General features: G+C 47.6%; 1 protein-coding gene across 2 annotated transcripts; it reads right to left on the bottom strand.

The window, feature by feature from the left end:
• Positions 1 to 3553: 3553 nt before the first annotated feature.
• On the bottom strand, positions 3554 to 13511 carry LOC121135354 (T-cell-interacting, activating receptor on myeloid cells protein 1-like). Of its 2 annotated transcripts, XM_040733942.1 has the most exons (5): positions 12440 to 13511; positions 11761 to 11796; positions 11310 to 11624; positions 9444 to 9740; positions 3554 to 3873 (listed from the first exon to the last, which is right to left on the bottom strand). In XM_040733942.1, the coding sequence occupies exons 1-5, from the start codon at positions 12471 to 12473 to the stop codon at positions 3677 to 3679; spliced, it is 879 nt and encodes a 292-aa protein (XP_040589876.1). In that variant the 5' UTR covers positions 12474 to 13511; the 3' UTR covers positions 3554 to 3676. The 2 variants fall into 2 exon arrangements, with proteins under 2 accessions (XP_040589876.1, XP_040589875.1); XM_040733941.1 differs by having other exon boundaries at positions 11310 to 11796; positions 12440 to 13510.
• Positions 13512 to 18675: the final 5164 nt, after the last annotated feature.

Genomic DNA, 18675 nt, shown 5'->3' with positions numbered 1-18675 from the left:
TTAATCCCAGCACTCGGGAGGCACAGGCAAGTGGATCTCTGTGAGTTCCAGGCCAACCTGGTCTACAGAGCCAGTTCCAGGACAGACTCCAAAACAATACAGAGAAACCCTGTCTCGAAAAAACAAATAAAAAAAATGGTTGGAGAGATGGCAGTGGTTAAGAGTTTTGGTACTGTTGCAGAGGACCTGAATTAGATTCCCAGCATTCACACACAACCCACAAACATCTATACCTCCAATTACAGGCACTCCAATGCCCTCTTCTCATCACATGGGTACCTAGCACAGATGTGGTCCACAAATACGTATATGCAAATAAAACACTCTTACAGAGAAAATGAATAAATGTTTAAAAAGAAAGAAGAAGCCATGAATTCCAGCTTGCTCTCTGGTTCACTCTGCCTCATGTTTAGCTGCTTTTTTTTATACAGCTCTGAACCAAATGCCTGAGGAGTGGTGTAACCCAAAGTGTGACAACAAGACCTTCCTGCATCAATTAATATCAAGACAATCCCTCGCAGACATGCCCACACACCCATCTGATCTAAAAAACATGCCTCAGTTGAACCCTCTTATTTCTGATGACTCAAGGCTGAGTCAAGTTGACCATCAAGGATAACTAGGATTCTGCCTGTTTTCCTTAGGGTTTCTATTGCTGTGATAAGAAAACATGATAAAGCAATTAATACAAATGGACTTTGGCTGCTCATCCCACAATGAGGGATGCTCTCTCAACCTGGTCTCTTGAGGGAGGGCCTAGGCCCCACTCTGGATGAAATGACAGACTCTGGAGATCCTCCATGGAGGGCCTCACCCTCTCTGGGGATCGGAGTGGAGATTGGGTAGGGGACTGGGGGACCTGGAGGAGCTGGGAGGAGGGGAGAGAGAGGGAGCTGGGATTGACATGTGAAGCAAGCTTGTTTCTAACCTAAACAAAAAAAAAAACCATAAAAAAATCCACTAACAAGTGAGTTCAGCAAGATTATCGAACACAGGATGGATACATAAGAATCAAATACATTTCTATATGCTAAGAGTGAACATATATTAATTCAATTTAAGATATACATTCTGAGAAACAGATAAAATAAAAGATAGAAAATAAATAGAAGGAATACAGTGTCACAGACTATATTCCCCCATATAATGAAAATGAATGCTTAGCCAAAAACAAACAAACACACAGAAAAAGACAGCAATTAATTTGGGCTCACGGTATGGCAGGGTTAGAGTCCATGACCATGTTGGTGGGGAGAATGGCAATGGGCAGGCACGGTGCTGGAGCAGTAGCCGAGAGTTCACGAGTGTGAGGCTGCTCACTGGTAGCTAACTGGGATTGGCGGGGGCTTTTTAAACTTCAAAGCCCACCTCCTGTGACACACCTTCTCCAACAAAGCCACACCTCCTGATCCTTCCCAAACAGTTCCACTAACTGGAGACCAAGCACTCCAATGTTTGAGCCTACGGAGGCCATTCTCATTCAAGTAACCACACTGCCTTAGATCTTCTCATTGCGTATTTTCTCATTTTTTTTTCCAGACAGGGTTTCTTTGTGTAGCTTTGGCTGTCCCGAAACTCACTCTGTAGACCAGGATAGCCTTGAACTCTGAAATCTCGCTGCAGTGTGCCATCAATTTTATCTCTATCTTCATCTTTATCTCTATTTCCACTTTCACTTACTTCCATTTCCCCCATCTCCTTTGATACTCAAAGCATAGACCAAAGGAGAGTTACAGGACACAGAAATCCAGGGTTGATCAGCGTCTCTCCTCAGACCACAGAATGCTATGTGGGCTTTGGGCACAGCAGAACTTCACCTGGCATCCGAACCCCGAAAACACCGTGAATGTCAGCTGCACACAAGAAGGCTTATTGTAGTATGGCAGAAGCACAAAATGGACACCCGGATCAACGGGACACCACAGAAAACCCAGGCAGAGAAAGCACACAGGTACAGGCACTTTTTTGACAAAGACACCAAAAAATTCACATTGAAGAAAAGATGGCCTCTTCAACAAATGCTGGAAACGTGGACTCTCCCGTGCAGAAGGAAACTAGATGCATATATCTCACCCCCAATGAAACCAACTCCAAATGAATCAAAGACCTTGATGTGAAAACTGAGACTATTATGGAAAGCATTTGAATATGCAGGCCTTGGCAGAGGTCTGATTTCAGTTCCCAGTACCCACCTCAGCCTCGGGGGAAACAAGGGACACTTCTGGCCTATTTGTGCATCTCACTCACATGCGTATAAACACACAGAGACACGTGCACACGCACAATTTTCAAAGATAAAATCTTTTTATAAAAGAGAGAAGAAAGAGCATAAAATCATAACGTCCTTACTTGCCACTGAGACATCAAGATGATCACTTGGATGGGAGGCCCAGAAAGGGGCTTCTTCCTGGAGGTAGACACAGCTGTACCTTCCTGCATCCTGGACGGTCACATCCTGAAGGGTGAATTCCACCTTGTCACTTTCTGACTTCAGAATCTGTATGGGGGAGGAAGTCCCCTCCTTCAGCAGAGCGAACATCTTGTACTGTGTTGAGTTGTGTGGCCTCTGACACTGCAGGATCACCTTCCCTCCTGCGGACACGTGACCCCAGTGCTGGACTTGGAGGGAAGGCTGAGACAAGTGTCCTGTAGAGAAACGAGATCCAAGGGGAGGGGTCAAGCCTGGAGTCCTGTATCCATCCTTTCCATCCTTCCACTTCATCCCCATATATCTATCTCTCTTGTGTTTGTTTCTGTTCATGTGTATGGAGACCCTCTAAGACTAACCAGGGCCTTTTGTGTGTCTACTGGCTAGTGGGCTCAGGGGAAAGCACAAAACTAAACACGGTGGTCCTCTCTCCAGTGTCTACCATAACCAATGGTTTAGACATACAAAGTAGGTCCCTGTAGGCTCTTCCTCAGGGGAAAGCACAAAACTAAACACGGTGGTCCTCTCCCCAGTGTCTACCATAACCAATGGTTTAGACATACAGAGTAGGTCCCTGTAGGCTCTTCCCCTCCTTGGATTAACTGTTGATATGGCCAATCTTGTGTGTCACCAGTGTAGGACAGACATTTTTTGGTCACCCCTACAGATCTGAGGAAGCCTCAGGTATTCGATTTTGTCCTGGTCACCACATGTCCTTCCCAGCTACTCTGGAGACGACAACTCTTTTAAGATCACATTTTTATTTCCTTATTGGGTAGGGTACACGCTGTGTCTTGAATGTGTCTGTCTGAGGACAACTTGTGGGTGTCTCTTCCTTCTACCATGTGGGTCTCTGGGATCAAGCTTGGGTTGGCAGACATGGCAGCGGAAGCTTCTGGCAGCTGAGCCATCTCACTGGCCCTGCACGATGTCCGCTTTTTCCCCCTACCTATATTCCCTTGGCTTCATGTTCATCCTTGTATAAAAATCAGTGTACGTCATTCTGAGGCAGCCCCTCCTCACCTGTCACCAACAGTAAGAGGGCATCGCTGGAAGGTGAGGTTTTGTCAGGAGACTCCTTTCTGTAGTATTCACAGGTGTAATATCCAGCATGACTCTGCTGAAGGTTACTCAGGTGAAACTCAGCTGTCCCCTCTGTCAAGTGATGCGGAAGCCTGGAATCCAGAGTGCTATCTCCCTTTCTGAGAACAAGTCGAACGCCGGGTGTAGGACTCACACAATGCAGCGTCACGTTGCTATTCTCTGATGCCACTGAGTTTGGCCACGCACTGAGGCTGGGTTTGGGAAGGACTTCTGGATCTGACGCGTCCACCTGCTCCCAGGAAGCCCCGGGAAAATAGAGAGCTTGTGGGATGAAAGCTCGGAGCGGGCGTGGTTGAGTCGCTTACCATTTTCCTTCGTGTCTGTGCGGCCACCACTTGGATCTGCAAAACAGTCACGGACGATGTACAAGTGCCTGCTGAGAGGCACCTCATCACCATCCTCGGTCCCGAAGAGCGCCCAGAGGTCCCAGCTGGGCTCAGACCCCGAGCTCACACACCTAGGTTTTAGCATGCTCCCACAGCCTAGACTCTGGCTTCAGGCCAACCTACCTAGCTCGTCTTTTGTTTCCTGAGAGTTTCCTTTGCCGCTTGTCTGCTTTCACTACCAATGCTTCAGTGTGTTCTGGGTAACAAAAACCCTGCAACTCCCTCCATCTTCACGTCATTTTATGCCCACTTCATTTATTCTCACGCATGCAAGTTTGGAAAGCTGAAGGCTCTTGTCCCTGACTACAAGGTCATATTTATACAAAAACCACACGAAAGTGGCATCCTGCCACAAAGAGTTCCATAGCAGATTACATCACCTGTATAGTTTTGGGTATTCTGGACATTGAATGTCAAGCATTTTTTGTTGTTGTTGCTATGGAAGCATGGAATGGTGTATTTCAATTCCTGGAAGTGAATAACTTCTAACCCAGGTTATTATGTACAGTTTATAGTCAATAAATAGGAAAGAATCGATCATGTTCGAATCAGTAAAACTGCAGATCCCTGGCATGAATAGGGAGAAAGAAGAATCACAGTTCATGTCAAGCAGGAAACAACCAGCAGTTACAGAAATCAGGAAGTCTGTCTCGGGAATGGCACCAAGAGCAGGAGCAGTGCTCAGCATTGGAGAGCAGGCGCTGCTCTTACAGAGGACCAGTTCCCAGAACTCACAAAGGGAGCCTCCCAACTACCTGTCAGTCCAGATCCGGGAGATCCGACGCCCTCTACTGGCCTCTGCAGGAGCTGCCCTCATGTGCACATAGCCACCCATAGACACATAGTTAAAAAGAGGAGTCATGCCAGGTAGTGGTGGCGCACACCATTAATCCCAGCACTTGTGAGGCAGAAGCAGGCGGATCTCTGAGTTCAAACCAGCCTATTCTACAAATCAAGTTCCAGGACAGCCAGGGCTATGCAGAGAAACCCTGTCTCAAAAAACATAAAGAGACAAAGTAAGTTTTTTAAAAATTTAAACTAAAACTATAAAAAAAAACAAACAAGAATTGCCCTAATGTGATGGTGTTTACTCTCCATTTAAAAGACCATCAGACTAACTGATAGAATTTTACAAGCTCTTCTTTCAGTGAGAAATATACCTTCCCTCATAAGCACACACACAGACAGGCAACAGACAGACAGACAGACAGACACACACACTCTGAAAGCAAAAGGATGGCAGTTATATGCAAGTAATTGGCAGCCCACAAGTCAGCACAGTAGCTACGCTTATACTTAACAAAGCAGAGTTCAACACAAAATGAAGTATAGGATCCAGTCACGGTGAAGCATGACTTTAATCTGAGCACTTGGGAGGTAGAAGCAGGCACATCTCTGTGATTTCAGGGCCGATCTGGAATCTATAGAAAGTTCCAGGCCAGGCAGAGCTACATAGAGAGGCCCAGTCGCCAAAATAATTAGTGACAGGATACAAAGATAACCTTATATTAATAAAGGGAACATTCCATCAAGAAAACAGAAAGATTAGGGTAGTGAGATGTCTCAGCTGCTAAAGGTACTTGCCACTAAGCCTGATGACCTGAAATTCAACATACTACAAGGAGACAACAGACTCTCTGAAATTTTTGTTTGGATTCCCCATGGATGTTGTGGCATGTACGTGCCTGTGTATATATGTACATCCATTTAAATAATAGATACATAAATGTAAAAAGAAGAGAGAAAATGGTGATGATTGTGTTGGGCATAGTGACTTATGCCTTCAGCACTCAGGAGGCAGAAGCAGGAAACTATGAGTTCAAGGGCAGCCTAGACCACATAGAAAACTCTAGATAAACTGAACTATATAACAAGATGCGATCTCAAAAACAAACCAAAAAACCTTACAGAAACCTTGGTAGCCAACGGTGAGATCGTGTAGCAAAGGGGGGAGTATGTCAAATGGGACGAGATCTCCTGAGGGAATTGGGAACATGGCGGGAGGGGAGGAGAAAGGGGGATGGGAGAAAGAGAGGGGGAGAATGGGGGGGAGAAGAGGACATGGGGGAGCAGCAAGTTGAGTCAGGGTAAGAATGGAGGAGAGCAGGATGAGAGATATAATAGAGGGAGCCATTGTGGGTTCGAGGAGAGATCTGGCACTAGTGAGATTTTCAGAGATCTACAAGAATGACACCAACTGGCATTAAGGCTACCTTAAATGCCTATTCCTGATAATGAACTTGAACCTTACATGCTAGAACCTCCATCCAGTGACTGATGGAAGCAGAGGCAGACACCCACAGCTGGACACCAAGCTGAACTCCTGGAACCCAGTTGCAAAGAGGAGTGATGAGCAAAGGAATCAAGACCGGCCGGGCAGTGGTGGCACACGCCTTTAATCCCAGCACTCAGGAGGCAGAGGCAGGTGGATTTCTGTGAGTTCAAGGTCAACCTGGTCTACAGAGTGAGTTCCAGGACAGCCTCCAAAGCAATACAGAGAAACCCTGTCTCGAAACCCCCCCAAAAAGTTAAATAATCTAAGAATTCATAAAAAATAAATATTAGAAATATTAACATAAATTTATATAAAAAATCTAACTTTAGGGTGGAGAGATTGCTCAGTGGTTAAAAGCACTGGCTACTCTTTCAGAGGACCTGGATTCAATTCCTAGTACCTACATGGCAGATCACAACTGTCTGTAACTCCAGTTCCAGGGATACCCTTGAATGCACAGAAAACAAAAATAAAACAGACACAGAAGGGGGAATACATATGTGTGTATGTGTGTGTATGTATCCCATTTTCATAAAACTGGTACTAATGGACATAAAGAGACAGATGGTCCAGATACCAGAGCAATGGATGGCTTCACTGTACCACTGTTATAAATAGATACACCACAGACTGCCCAAGACACACGACTGTCACCCACATTCAAAAGGCCTAGTTTGGACCTATGCAGGTTCACCCTTTGTCAGTCCAGATTGGCACTGGGACAAGGATTTATTCCTTGAACTGGCTTTTTGGAGCTCATTCTCTTTGGAGGGACACCTTGCTCAGCCTAGATACAGGGGGGAGGGCTTGCTCCTGCCTCAGACTTTGCTGACTCCCCATGGGAGGCCTTTCCCTCTCTGAGGAGGCCGGGTGGGATGGGGAGAAGGTGGGGGGAGCAAGAGAAGGGGAGGTAATGGGCACTGGGATTGATATGTAAAATGAGAAAAGATTGTTTTAAGATAAAAAATGATAATAGAAAGATAGATACTCCATCCAGAAAAAGTATCAAAAGGAAACCTTAGAGTTGAACTGCACCACACACACACACACACACACACACACACACACACACACACACACACTAATTTAAAAGACTTCTAAATGATGCTCTATCCAAAAGTACTGAAATACACATTCTTCACAATCATTTTTTTCTTAAATAGAGCACATTTGGGACATTGCTGTAAGGCATTTTCATCCAAACTGAAATATTCCCTGAGGAATGGGGAGGAGGCTGGTGATAGAGGGAAGACTTTTTTTTTTTTTTTTTTTCGAGACAGGGTTTCTCTGTATTGTTTTGGAGGCTGTCCTGGAACTCGCTCTGTAGACCAGGCTGGCCTCGAATTCACAGAGATCCTCTGCCTCCCGAGTGCTGGGATTCTAGGCGTGTGCCCACAAACCCCTTCGGCACCAGAGACCCCCAAGGCACAGGCTCCACACGAAGGGTTTGGAAGAAGAGCCCCAGCATTGGTCAGCAGGGGCCCCTGGAGGCATAGACACCACCTGCACAGATTAGAGGAAGAATCAACACCTGAACCCATAATTACACCAAACCCAGGTGGATAGATGACAGTGCAAGAATACATTCAACAACATGAAGGGCAACATGGCACCGCCAGAACCTAGTGATTTTACAACAGCAAGACCTGAGCATCCTAATGCAGACGAAGCAGAAGAAGACAATCTTAAAATTACTTTATGGAGCCAGGCCCCTGCCCAGCATATAAAAAGGGTCAGGGACTTCTGAGGCTGGGGAGACGCTGAGCAGCCCCACCACAGAGAGGTGTCCAGCAGCCTTCAAGCTGTGCAGAGAGCTCCAGGACAGCAGTGGTCATGAGTCATCAGCCATGCTGGAGTGAGCTTTCTGCTGACCCAGCTGTGGAGTCTTCACTAGTCTGTGTGAGAAGCCCACAGCCATGCTCCCGGTTAGTAACCCCAATAACAGCCCATAAGTTCATCCTTTGCTACGATTGTTCCTTTGTTTTGTGGAATGAGTAGACGCATACCTTTGTACCTGTGTGTGTGAGTGCATTTGCCTCTCTCTCTCTCTTTCTGCCTGTCTGTCTCTCTGTGTGTGTGTGTGTGTGTGTGTGTGCCTGTCTGTCTCTCTTTCTCTCTGTCTGTCTCTCTATGTGTGTGTGTCTCTCTCTGTCTCTCTCTCTGTCTCTGTCTCTTTCTGTGTGTATGTGTCTCTGTCTGTCTGTCTGTCTGTCTGTCTGTCTGTCTGTCTTTCTCTCTCTCTCTCTCTCTCTCTCTCTCTCTCTCTCTCTCTCTGTGTGTGTGTGTATGCATATGTGTTGCATCTACCCAGGAAAAGTCTGCTACATAAATCTATAAAGCAGCTCTTAATGAACATAAAAATAACTAAATGATGGGAGATGTCCTTTTGCATGTCTTAATATATGTTTCTCTTATTGGATGATGAATAAAACACTGATTGGCCAGTAGTCAGGCAGGAAGTATAGGTGGGGCTACCAGACAAAGAGAATTCTGGGGAGAGGGCAGAGAGGAGTCACGGGAGACACCATGTAGGTACTGGGAAGGAAAGATATCAGGCATTCTCCGGTAAGCCAAGACCATGTGGAAATAATACACTAATAGAAATAGGTTAATAGTTAAGAGAGAGCTAGATAGTAAGAAGCCTGAGCCATCAGCCAAACAATTTATAATTAATATAAGCTTCTGTGTGTTTATTTGGGTCTAAATAGCTGTGGGACCAGGAGGGACTCCATCCACATCCTAAAACACTTCTTTTTAAGATTATGGTTTTCTTTGTGTTTAATCTTTATGTTTTATTATATATATATATATATATATATATATATTTAGTTTTTTTTGAGACAAGGTTTATCTGTGTTGCCCTGGCAGTCCTGCAACTCACTCTGTAGACCAGGCTGTTCTCACAGAGACCCTGTTGGCACTGCCTTCTGAGTGATGGGATTAGAGGTTTGAACAACTGTGGCCAGGCTCTGTATTAGTTTTACATGTGTGTGTGTGTGTGTGTGTGTGTCTGTCTGTCTGTCTGTCTGTACATGGGAATGTACATGAGTGCGGGCCTCCACAGACATAGGTCAGACCCCATGGATTGCTGGAGTCATAGGTGGCTGTGAACTGTGTGGTGTGAATACCAAGAATTGAACTCTGCTTCTCTGCAGGAACAGTAAGTGTGCTTAACACCAGACTCTAAACAGCGTCTTTTATCTCTACAGGAACTATACAAATAGTTTAAAGGAGACTATTCAAAACTTACCTGACACCAAGATCTCAAGGGGATCACTGGAATGTGAGGTCCAGAAAGGGGCTCCTATCTGGTGGTAGACACAGCTGTAGTTTCCTGTGTCCGTGTCTGTTATATCTTGGAGTGAGAAGTCTGCTCTGTTCCTTTCTGATCGCAGCATCTGTACAGGTGACGAATCTCCTTCCTTCAGTAGCATGAACATCTCATACTCAGTCATATTATCTGGCTTCTCACACTGCAGAATCAATTTCCCTCCTGCATTCACATAGCTCCCTGGGTGAGCTTGGAGGGAAGGTTTAGGTAAATGTCCTGAGGGACAAGAATCCTGTGGTCATGGTGAGGAAAGCCTGGGCTACTCTCCTCACCCTTGTTCTCACGATGCCTGATCTCTCCCACTCTGGATCTGACCTTAATGACATTAGTATCCCTGGCTGACCTGGAACTCACTGTGAAGACCAGGCTGGCCTTGAACTCACAGATCCATCTGTCTCTGCTTCCTGAGTACTAGGATCAAAGGTGTGAGCCAGATCAAACCCAGCTGAAAATGGAGACAATTTTCCTTCCATCAACTTTCAGATAAAACTAAAGCATTTAGGTTGAGGAGAAGGCTCAGCAGGTAGAGTACTTGCTGTCTAAAAGAACACCCCCCTCCCAAGACCCTATGCTAATCTCAAGGTTCCCAGAAGTCAGCAAGTTGGGGACTGCAGAAGAAAAGCAGCCGACCCCCTCTCCCACACACGGGGTGCTTGTAGGAAGTACAAAGACCCTGGGGCTGAAAACCGGCCTATCTAAGGATGCAGCTAACCTCACATGTGTGCGTGCATGTGGGATCTGGAGGGTGATGTTCAGACTCATCCTCAATTGCTCCTCCCCCTTGTTCACCAAGGCGGACCTCACAGCCAAGTCACAGTTCCTGGGTGTGGTTACTCTCCTTAGCCAACATATCCTGGGGATCCCCTGTCTTTTTTCTGAAGCTGGAGTTGCAGGTGGATTACCACACTCACCGAGCAATCACATGGCTGCGCTAAGGAATAGCTCTTCCCTTCCCCTCTCCCTAGCTTCAAAACTCCAGCTTAAGGCATGTCATCTATGTTCTCTCAAACTCTCTTCATTGAGTGACCGGGACCTGTGCCCTGATTGTAGCGCAGTCAGAACTAGAGACCACACCCCTCTGGCATTAAATGAAGCCTTAACTAGCTGTTTGAGGTCATGTAAATTCTCATCTTTCCTTTCTTCCTACAGTCTTTTTTTTTTTTGGTTTTTTGAGACAGGGTTTCTCTGTGGCTTTGGAGGCTGTCCTGGAACTCGCTCTGTAGACCAGGCTGGCCTTGAACTCACAGAGATCCGCCTGCCTCTGCCTCCCGAGTGCTGGGATTAAAGGCGTGCGCCACCAACGCCCGGCTCTTCCTACAGTCTTAATTCCTTCGTATCCGCACAAAACCTAGCCACGGGGACGGGATGCTGAGCCCCATGTAATTTCTAGGCGAGTGGGCAGCCTGTAACTCCAGCTTCAGAAGGATAAGACGGAGGATTCCCGGAGGAAGAGAGGTACCAAAATAGCCATATTCAGGAGCTATGATTTGATTGGGAGATCCTGTCTTTGTGAATAAGGTTGGAGAACAATTGATAACTTGCAGATCCCATATGCATGCACACACACCCACACCCATGGTTACCCACACACCTGCAAATATTCATGTGCACACTTGTACAGCACACAGATATACAGATGAAATCAATAACCAGAGGTATTCATCTCTGTTGCTATCATATCAGTCTCCGCTCTTCCGAACTGCACTGAAGATGATCACCCTTCTCTCCCTCCCTTTCTCCCTCTGATAGACTGACACATGTCATTCCAAGGACGCCCCTCCTCACCTGTGACCAATATTAGAATCGCATCACTGTATGGCAACAGTATATTGTCTGTATCGCATTTGCAGACGTAGTGTCCAGAATCACTCTCCTCTAAGCCAACGAGATGGAAATGAAACCAACCCGGAACTGCCCAACTTGAATGTAATTTAGGTGGCCTCTTTCTCAACGTAAGTGGTATCCGAGTATCCAAATTACTACTTCTTTGAATATCACATATTATGTTTTTCACCAAGCTAAAACATACCAGTGTCACATTGCCCCTGGAGGGAACCACAGAGCTAGGCAAGACATTGATGACGGGTTTGAGTAAGGACTCTGAAAGAAAGTAAAACCCAGAGTTTCGTATGACATATGATCCCGCTTCCTGGGAACCATTTAAAACAAGGGATGAAGCCATTTGAACACTTGGGTTGAAGGGTCAAGGCAGGGGCTTGATTGAAGAGACACTTACCATCCCCACTTATGCTTGTAGGTCCAGCACACAGCCCTGCAGGAGAATGACCCATGAGACACAGTGCCTGCCTGCGGCTCCCTCATCGCCCTCCCTGGTCCCAAGAATCTATTGCTGAGCTCAGACTCCGGTTTGACTTATTCAGACCTTTCTATGTTCTCCATATGTTTCCTGCTCACCAAAAGCCCATCTCTTCCCTGTACAAGTCTGTAATCCAGAACTGGGGGGGCTCAGGGAGCTTGCTAGCCAGCCTGCTGAAAGAGGACGCTTCGGTGTTAATGAGAAATCTCAAAACTTTGAGGGGGGAGAACAAGGAAAGATACTTAGTGCCCTCCTTGGCTTGTCCCATGTGTGCACACAGGCACCTGCACACACACACACACACACACACACACACACACACACACACACACACACCCCAAATAAAAACGAGAGGTTGTAAACGTCATGTTAATGAGACAGAAAGCCACTGACGGGCTCAGAGCCTACTGATTTGGAGGAAACAGGAAAACGTGTGTAAAGCACTGAGCACATTCCCCACATGTGATGCGTGTTCAGAAAACGAAGTTTATTCACTCTATTCTCCAGCATCCCTAGCCTCCCCCACTGGCCTCGCCAACTCCAGCTACCTCCACAACCCACCCATCCCCACAAACGGCCCTGTCCCCCTCAGACTTACCAAGGCAGAGCAAGAGCAAGGACTGGGAGTTCATGACGCCCCCAGGTAACACGCCTTTCCAAGAATGTCTCTTCAGCTCGCCACTCCTGCTGCTGCATGTGTGTAATTCTAGGACCAGCAGCAATGGTCTTCCTTCAGTTTTTAATCTCCGGAGCTAGTCTACAGCTTCTGTTTCATGATAATGATCAGGATGTGGTCATTGTGCAACACCACTTCCTACTGGCTTGGATCACACAGGACTCTCACCACACGGAATTCAGACCACTGACTTCTAAGCTCTTTTGCGCATTCTGCCCAATGTGCTAAGGAAATGCTAGTCAAATATGAATTAGTATGTCCCCTGCCCTTTTGTCCTTTTATTGGTTTGGCTTGTTTCAATAGAAAATCTTTTATTTATTGTGTGATAATTTCATGCATGTAAACAATGCATCTCCAGTATATCCATTCCCAGTTCTCTCCTCCCACTCCAACCTACACCCCAATATTTCCTGCTCCCCACTTCATGTCCTCCTCCCCCACATCTTTGTACCCTCTTGTGTCTGACTACTTTTATGTCAACTCTGCGCAAGCTTGAGTCATCTGAGAGAAGCCAGCCTCAGTTGACAAAATGCCTCCCTGAGATTGGACTGTGGGCCAGCCTGTGGAGCATTTTCTTAATTAGTGACTAATGAGGGAGGGTTCAGCGCATTGTAGTCAGAGCCTCCCCTTGTGTAGGTGTTCTGCGTTCTATGAGAAAGGAGACGGAGAAAGTCGTGAGGAGAAAGCCAGCAGGCAACATCCTTCCATGGCTCCTTCCTCCTCTCCAGCCTCCGGATCCCAGCCTGGCATGAGTTAAAGCCTTGGCTTCAGTCAGTGAACTGTTACCTGAACTATGTAAGCCAAAGAAGCCTTTTCCTCCTCAACTTGCTTTTGGTCCAGCAATAGTAACCCTAAGACACCCACTGAGTCCAGCTGCTGCCAGATGTCGGAGTGTGGACTGTTCCTGTGGGCTTGATTTTGTTAGCTATCCATAGTGAGTTTATGGCATGCAGTGGTAATCCCATGTCCTGAGGATAGCCGGGCACAGCACTCCTGCCTGTCCACTGCCTCTTTTTTTTTTTTTAAGATTTATTTATTATGAACACAACATCCTGCCTCCATGTATGTCTGCACGCCAGAAGAGGGCACCAGATCTCATTATGGATGGTTGTGAGCCACCATGTGGTTGCTGGGAATTGAACTCAGGACCTCTGGAAGAGCAGTCAGTGCTCTTAACCTCTGAGCCATCTCTCCAGCCCATCACCCAGGTTTTAATGTTGTGTTTATTCCTGCAGTTATTATGTGTGTGTTGGGATGTGGGGACTGTGTGGAAGTCAGACAGCACTTAGCTAGCAGGCGTTAGTTCTCTCTTTTATACGGATCCTAATAGGGAACTCAGTTCATCTGGCTTGGCAATGAGCACCCTTATTTCTGTGTACATACACAGCATGGTTACAGAATGACTGACTCACCTAACCACTCTCTTCCCATATGGTTCCTGCTATTGAACAACACTTTGGGATTCATTTCTTACTGCAGCCTAGATTTTTTGTTCATTTGTTTTTGTTTTTCATATAGGGTTTCCCTATATAGCCTTTCCTGTCTTGGATGTGGCTCTGTAGACCAGACTCAGAGATTTGCCTTGCTATGCTACCTGAGCTCTGGGATTAAAGTCTTTTACTGCCACCACCAGGCTTATAAATACATCTTTAAAAGCTACTATCCCTCTTCTGACCTAGAGAATACTGGGATTTTACTTTTAAACTTTTTTTTTTTTGGTTTTTCGAGACAGGGTTTCTCTGTGGCTTTGGGGGCTGTCCTGGAACTGACTCTGTAGTCCAGGCTGGCCTCGAACTCACAGAGATCCGCCTGCCTCTGCCTCCCGAGTGCTGGCATTAAAGGCGTGCACCACCAACGCCCGGCTACTTTTAAACTTTTAAGATATATTGGTCTAAAGAAAAGTCTAGGTTCTTCTCTCTCTCTCTCTCTCTCTCTCTCTCTCTCTCTCTCTCTCTCTCTCTCTCTCTGTTTTTTTTCAAGACAGGGTTTCTCTGTATTGCTTTGGAGGCTGTCCTGGAACTGACTCTGTAGACCAGGCTGGCCTCGAACTCAAAGAGATCTGCCTGCCTCTACCTCCCGAGTGCTGGAATTAAAGGCATGCACCACCAACGTCCGACTTAGGTTCTTCTCTTGGAAAAGGAGACAGATGATTGACAATGAGGAGAGGGTATCTCAGATAGTATGTATATAACATTAATAGTTAAAGTGGAGCTCATGTCACCAAAGAGCCCTCATCCAGTAACTGATGGAACTAGATGCAGAGACCCACAACCAAGAACCAGGCTGAGCTCCAGGAATTTAAATATAAGAGCAATGGAGGTTAAGATCATGATGGAGAAATCTATAGAGACAGCTGAACCAAGCTCATGGAAACACACGAACTTTAGGTCTGCAACTGTGGAGACTCCAGGGGACTGAACCAGATCATCTGTGGGAGACAACTGTGAAGCTTGGACTATCAGAGGGGCCCCTGGACCACGATACACACCTGGTACATGAGCTATTTTGTTGGAGCCCATTCCCTGTGGTGGGATGCCATACTCAGTCTTAATGCATGGGAGAGGGGCCGGGTCCTGCCCCAACCTATTGTACCTCCCTATGTTGACTCCTTGTGGGAGCCCTTACCTATGAGGAGGAGTGGACTGAGGGTGGGCTATGGAGGAGGTAAGGGGGTAGGAGGAGGGGTGGGATGGAGAACTGTGGTGGGAATGTAAAATGAAATAAAAAAATAAAAAAAGTGGAGCTCATGAATTGGGGAAATCAGACACGTAAGAAGTTGGGAAGATGGAGGAGCAGAGGCATGATGTAATGTAGTGCCTATGTACGAAGTTATCAAAAAGAAAATATTAAACTAGAAAAAAAAACCCTTCACACACATTGTGAAATCCATCCTTCGAGTTTATGAACCCAAGGCATCCAGAAACCACTGCCCCAAGGTGTCTTCAGGGCTGTTGACTGTGCTAGTTCCTATCTCTACAAGCTGAAGAAGCGTCCATCAAAAAGAAAAACGTAGGTAGTGGAGCATGCCTTTAATCTCAGCACTCAGGAGGCTGAGGCAGAGGCAGAGGCTCTGTGAGTGTCAGGCCAGTCTGGTTTACAGAGCAAATTCCGGGATATCCAGGACCTTAGGAGAAACTCTGTCTTGAAAAACCAAATAAGGAAGATCTGTCCGCATTACTCACCTGTTTGTGGCTGCACGGGGCCTCCCCCCCATCAATGGCTGAGGCAGGTGACAGACCTAGCCCTGTGGTCACAAGTGTGGGAGAGCTGTCCCCGATCCTCACCAGCTGCAGCACTTGGGAGGGTAAGCCCCGAAACTCGCCTGGGCAGCACAATAGAGTCAACCATGTTAGCAGAGGTCAATAGAGTCAACCATGTTAGCAGAGGTCAATAGAGTCAACCATGTTACAGAGGTGTGGGTGAGTCAGCCCGGAAGTTGTGATTGTGAGAGAGCTATCCCCACGACTTGTCTGTCATGTGGTGTTGTGGGCTTGGAAAAGATGCCCTCCCCCTTACCTCTGGCTTCTTATCACGTGCAACAGACAATCACCCTCCCCCATTGCCAGCTGCTCCCCGCTGGAAAGTGGCGCTGCTCCTTGCCTAGGCAGAACAGCCTGCCCTGATGCTGGAGGTGTGGGTGACCCAGCCCCGGTGTTGTGAGCAAGGGAGAGCTTTTCCAACTACTCATTTGTCCTGTGGTGGCATGGGTGGAGGAGAGATGTGTGAGGAGCCGCCCTCGCTATCGCTATCGCCATTAGAAGATGGCGCTGACATCCGCTGTCAGTTGGAGTTCACCGTTTAAGCTGTGCCTCTCCCATGGCGTCATCTGGGGTGATGAGCAAACCACCAATCCCGGCTCTACACGTCTCACTCGGAGCTCCTAGGCTTATATAAGGGGCTGGGTTTCTTAGCTTGGGGTCTCCCTCTCAGAAGCTGATCATCTATCTCTCAAGATGTATTAAAGCTTTACTGCAGAAGGATCCGAGTGTCCTGCGTCGTTCTTGCTGGCGAGATGGTAGCGCGGGACAGAGATGCCCTCTGCCCCAGCCCCCACCTATCAACGCGGAGACACACGGAGGTCTCTTAGCAGGATGCTGTCCCTGGCCCTCAGCAGCTGCAGCACTCCTGAGAGTGGCCCCTGCACCTCGCCTGGCCACGCAGCAGAGCTGCCTTATGGTGTAGTTTTGGGCGCCTGAGGCCTTAAAAGCAGAGCTGACTCTACTCCTTGCTCTTTGCTCCAAGGGGTGAATTAGCCAGGGACATGCATGCTGGAGAGCTCACCCTGGTGGTGAGGACAGGGGAGAACAGGTGGGCTGACCAACGCTGCAGATGCTCAGGCACATTTAGAGCATGCCGGAGCATGTGAAGTGGCCAGACCTGCAGACCCAAGGCTGCAAGATCTCCACAACACAGGATATCCGAGAGGAGCCGCAGCGAGGGCCCAGCATCGATTGTATAGGAGGCTGGGGAGAGGGAGGGCGCAGCACGGGCGCGGGCTGGGGAGAGGCGGCGCAGAGCAGCTTCCGGGAGGATGCTGCTACGGGATCGGCAGCGCTAGCCGCACAGCACAGCGCAAACGGGGCCTGGACCTGGTGTTACCGAACGCAGGCAGCTCGGCCTGTGGGCAGTTGCGCGCGCGCTGACCTGTTCCTGCCGATGGGGGGCGCCCAGGCGCATCGTGGGGGGCAGAGGCTGGGACCGCATCGTGGGGGGCAGAGGCTGGGACCGCAGGTGCCCCGTGAGCACTCACCTCTGGCTGGGCGAACTTAAATCCCACGATACCTGACGCCAGCTGATGATGAAACAATGCAAAGGGAAAACAAGGATGTTTATTAACAGGAGAAATCACCCACACGAGATGCTGGGAAGGTGAAAACCGTTCAAAAACGTGGCCAGCATCCAAGAGAGATTCATTTTCTCTCTCCCCTGTCCCACGTCCAGTGTCTTGGGTACTTGAGCTTTCCCCTACAGAAACCAGAGGCCCCCAACCGGACCAATGACTTTTTGCAACGAACACTTTGCAAGTAAAGATGTATGGACAAAGGTCACTGCACGACTGTGTCACACTGCAGCTTCCACGACGAGATTTTTAGTGTTTTCCTTGTTGTTGTTTTCTTTTAATGGGGCGGGGTTGTTGCCGGGGCAGAGGGCAGACTGAAGGAATGGGGAAATGAATTGGATCAGGATACCTGACGTAAAAGACACACAGAACAAATGAAAAGACAGTAAAAAGAGGGGAAAAACCGAGAAGAAGAGAGAGAAAGCTTCTGTCATAAGCAAGGACAGACACTCCGCTCTGTTTCCCACTTGCTGCAATAAAACACGATGACCCGAGCAAGCTGTGTAGGAAAGGGTTTGTTTCAGCTTACACCCTCAGATCACACCCCATCACTGAGTGAAGGCTGGAAAGGAACCTAGAGGCAGGAGCTGATGCAGACTACGAGCCGCTCACCGGCTTGCACCGCTCACTGGCTTGCTCCCCGTGGTCTGCTAAGCCTGCTATGTTACATACCCCAGGACCATCTGCCCAGGGGTGGCACCACCCACGGAGGTCTGAGCCATCCCACACCAGCCATGGTTCAAGAAAACGCCCTGGCTCTCTTCAGCAGCACGGATACTAAAGCCGAAGGGACACAAAGTTCTGTGTCCTTGCAAAGCCGAGTGGCCGCTGTGCAAGGATGAAGGGGACGTTTGGGGAAGCGTATCACTAAAAAGGAAAAGTAGAGAAAGTGAAATGTCTCACAGACTTATCTACAGACAGTCTGATGGAAACTTACTCTCCAGTGAACTTCCTCCTCACAATGAACTCTGGTTTGTGTCAAGTTAACAACACCAAAAAAAAAAAAAAAAAAATCAAGACAAACCCAAAGTCCTCTCAAACATCCTCAATGGTCCTACAACAAGGAGCCCGGTAAGATCGGCCCTGTTTGCTGAACATCAGGGCAACATGTTGGGGTTAGACCCTCATGGTTTGAAATTCAATTTCCTCAGAATCTCTGAAATCTAAGGCAAATCACTCCAGCTTGCAAATTCAGGGCGAATTTCTAGCCTCTAAGAGCAGACTTATTTTTTTTTTCTTTTCTGAAACTTGCTATGTTGACCAGGCTAGTCTCAAACTCAGAGATCCACCAGCCTCTGTGTCCTCAGAACTGGGATTA

Source organism: Mesocricetus auratus, unplaced genomic scaffold, assembly GCF_017639785.1.
Source record: "Mesocricetus auratus isolate SY011 unplaced genomic scaffold, BCM_Maur_2.0 Super-Scaffold_100037, whole genome shotgun sequence".
Lineage (NCBI taxonomy): Eukaryota > Metazoa > Chordata > Mammalia > Rodentia > Cricetidae > Mesocricetus > Mesocricetus auratus.
This window is presented reverse-complemented; position numbering and strand designations above follow the sequence as displayed.

What these genes read in the sequence shown, in the direction of transcription:
- LOC121135354 (XM_040733941.1), bottom strand. Translation starts at nt 11,706, where the DNA reads ATGGCTTCATCCCTTGTTTTAAATGGTTCCCAGGAAGCGGGATCATAT. An exon ending in GATTCTAATATTGGTCACAG is followed by an intron (nt 9,741 to 11,309) that starts GTGAGGAGGGGC and finishes CTTGTCCCTCAG; the next exon opens with GACATTTACCTAAACCTTCC. An exon ending in CCTTGAGATCTTGGTGTCAG is followed by an intron (nt 3,874 to 9,443) that starts GTAAGTTTTGAA and finishes ACTGTTTTGCAG; the next exon opens with ATCCAAGTGGTGGCCGCACA.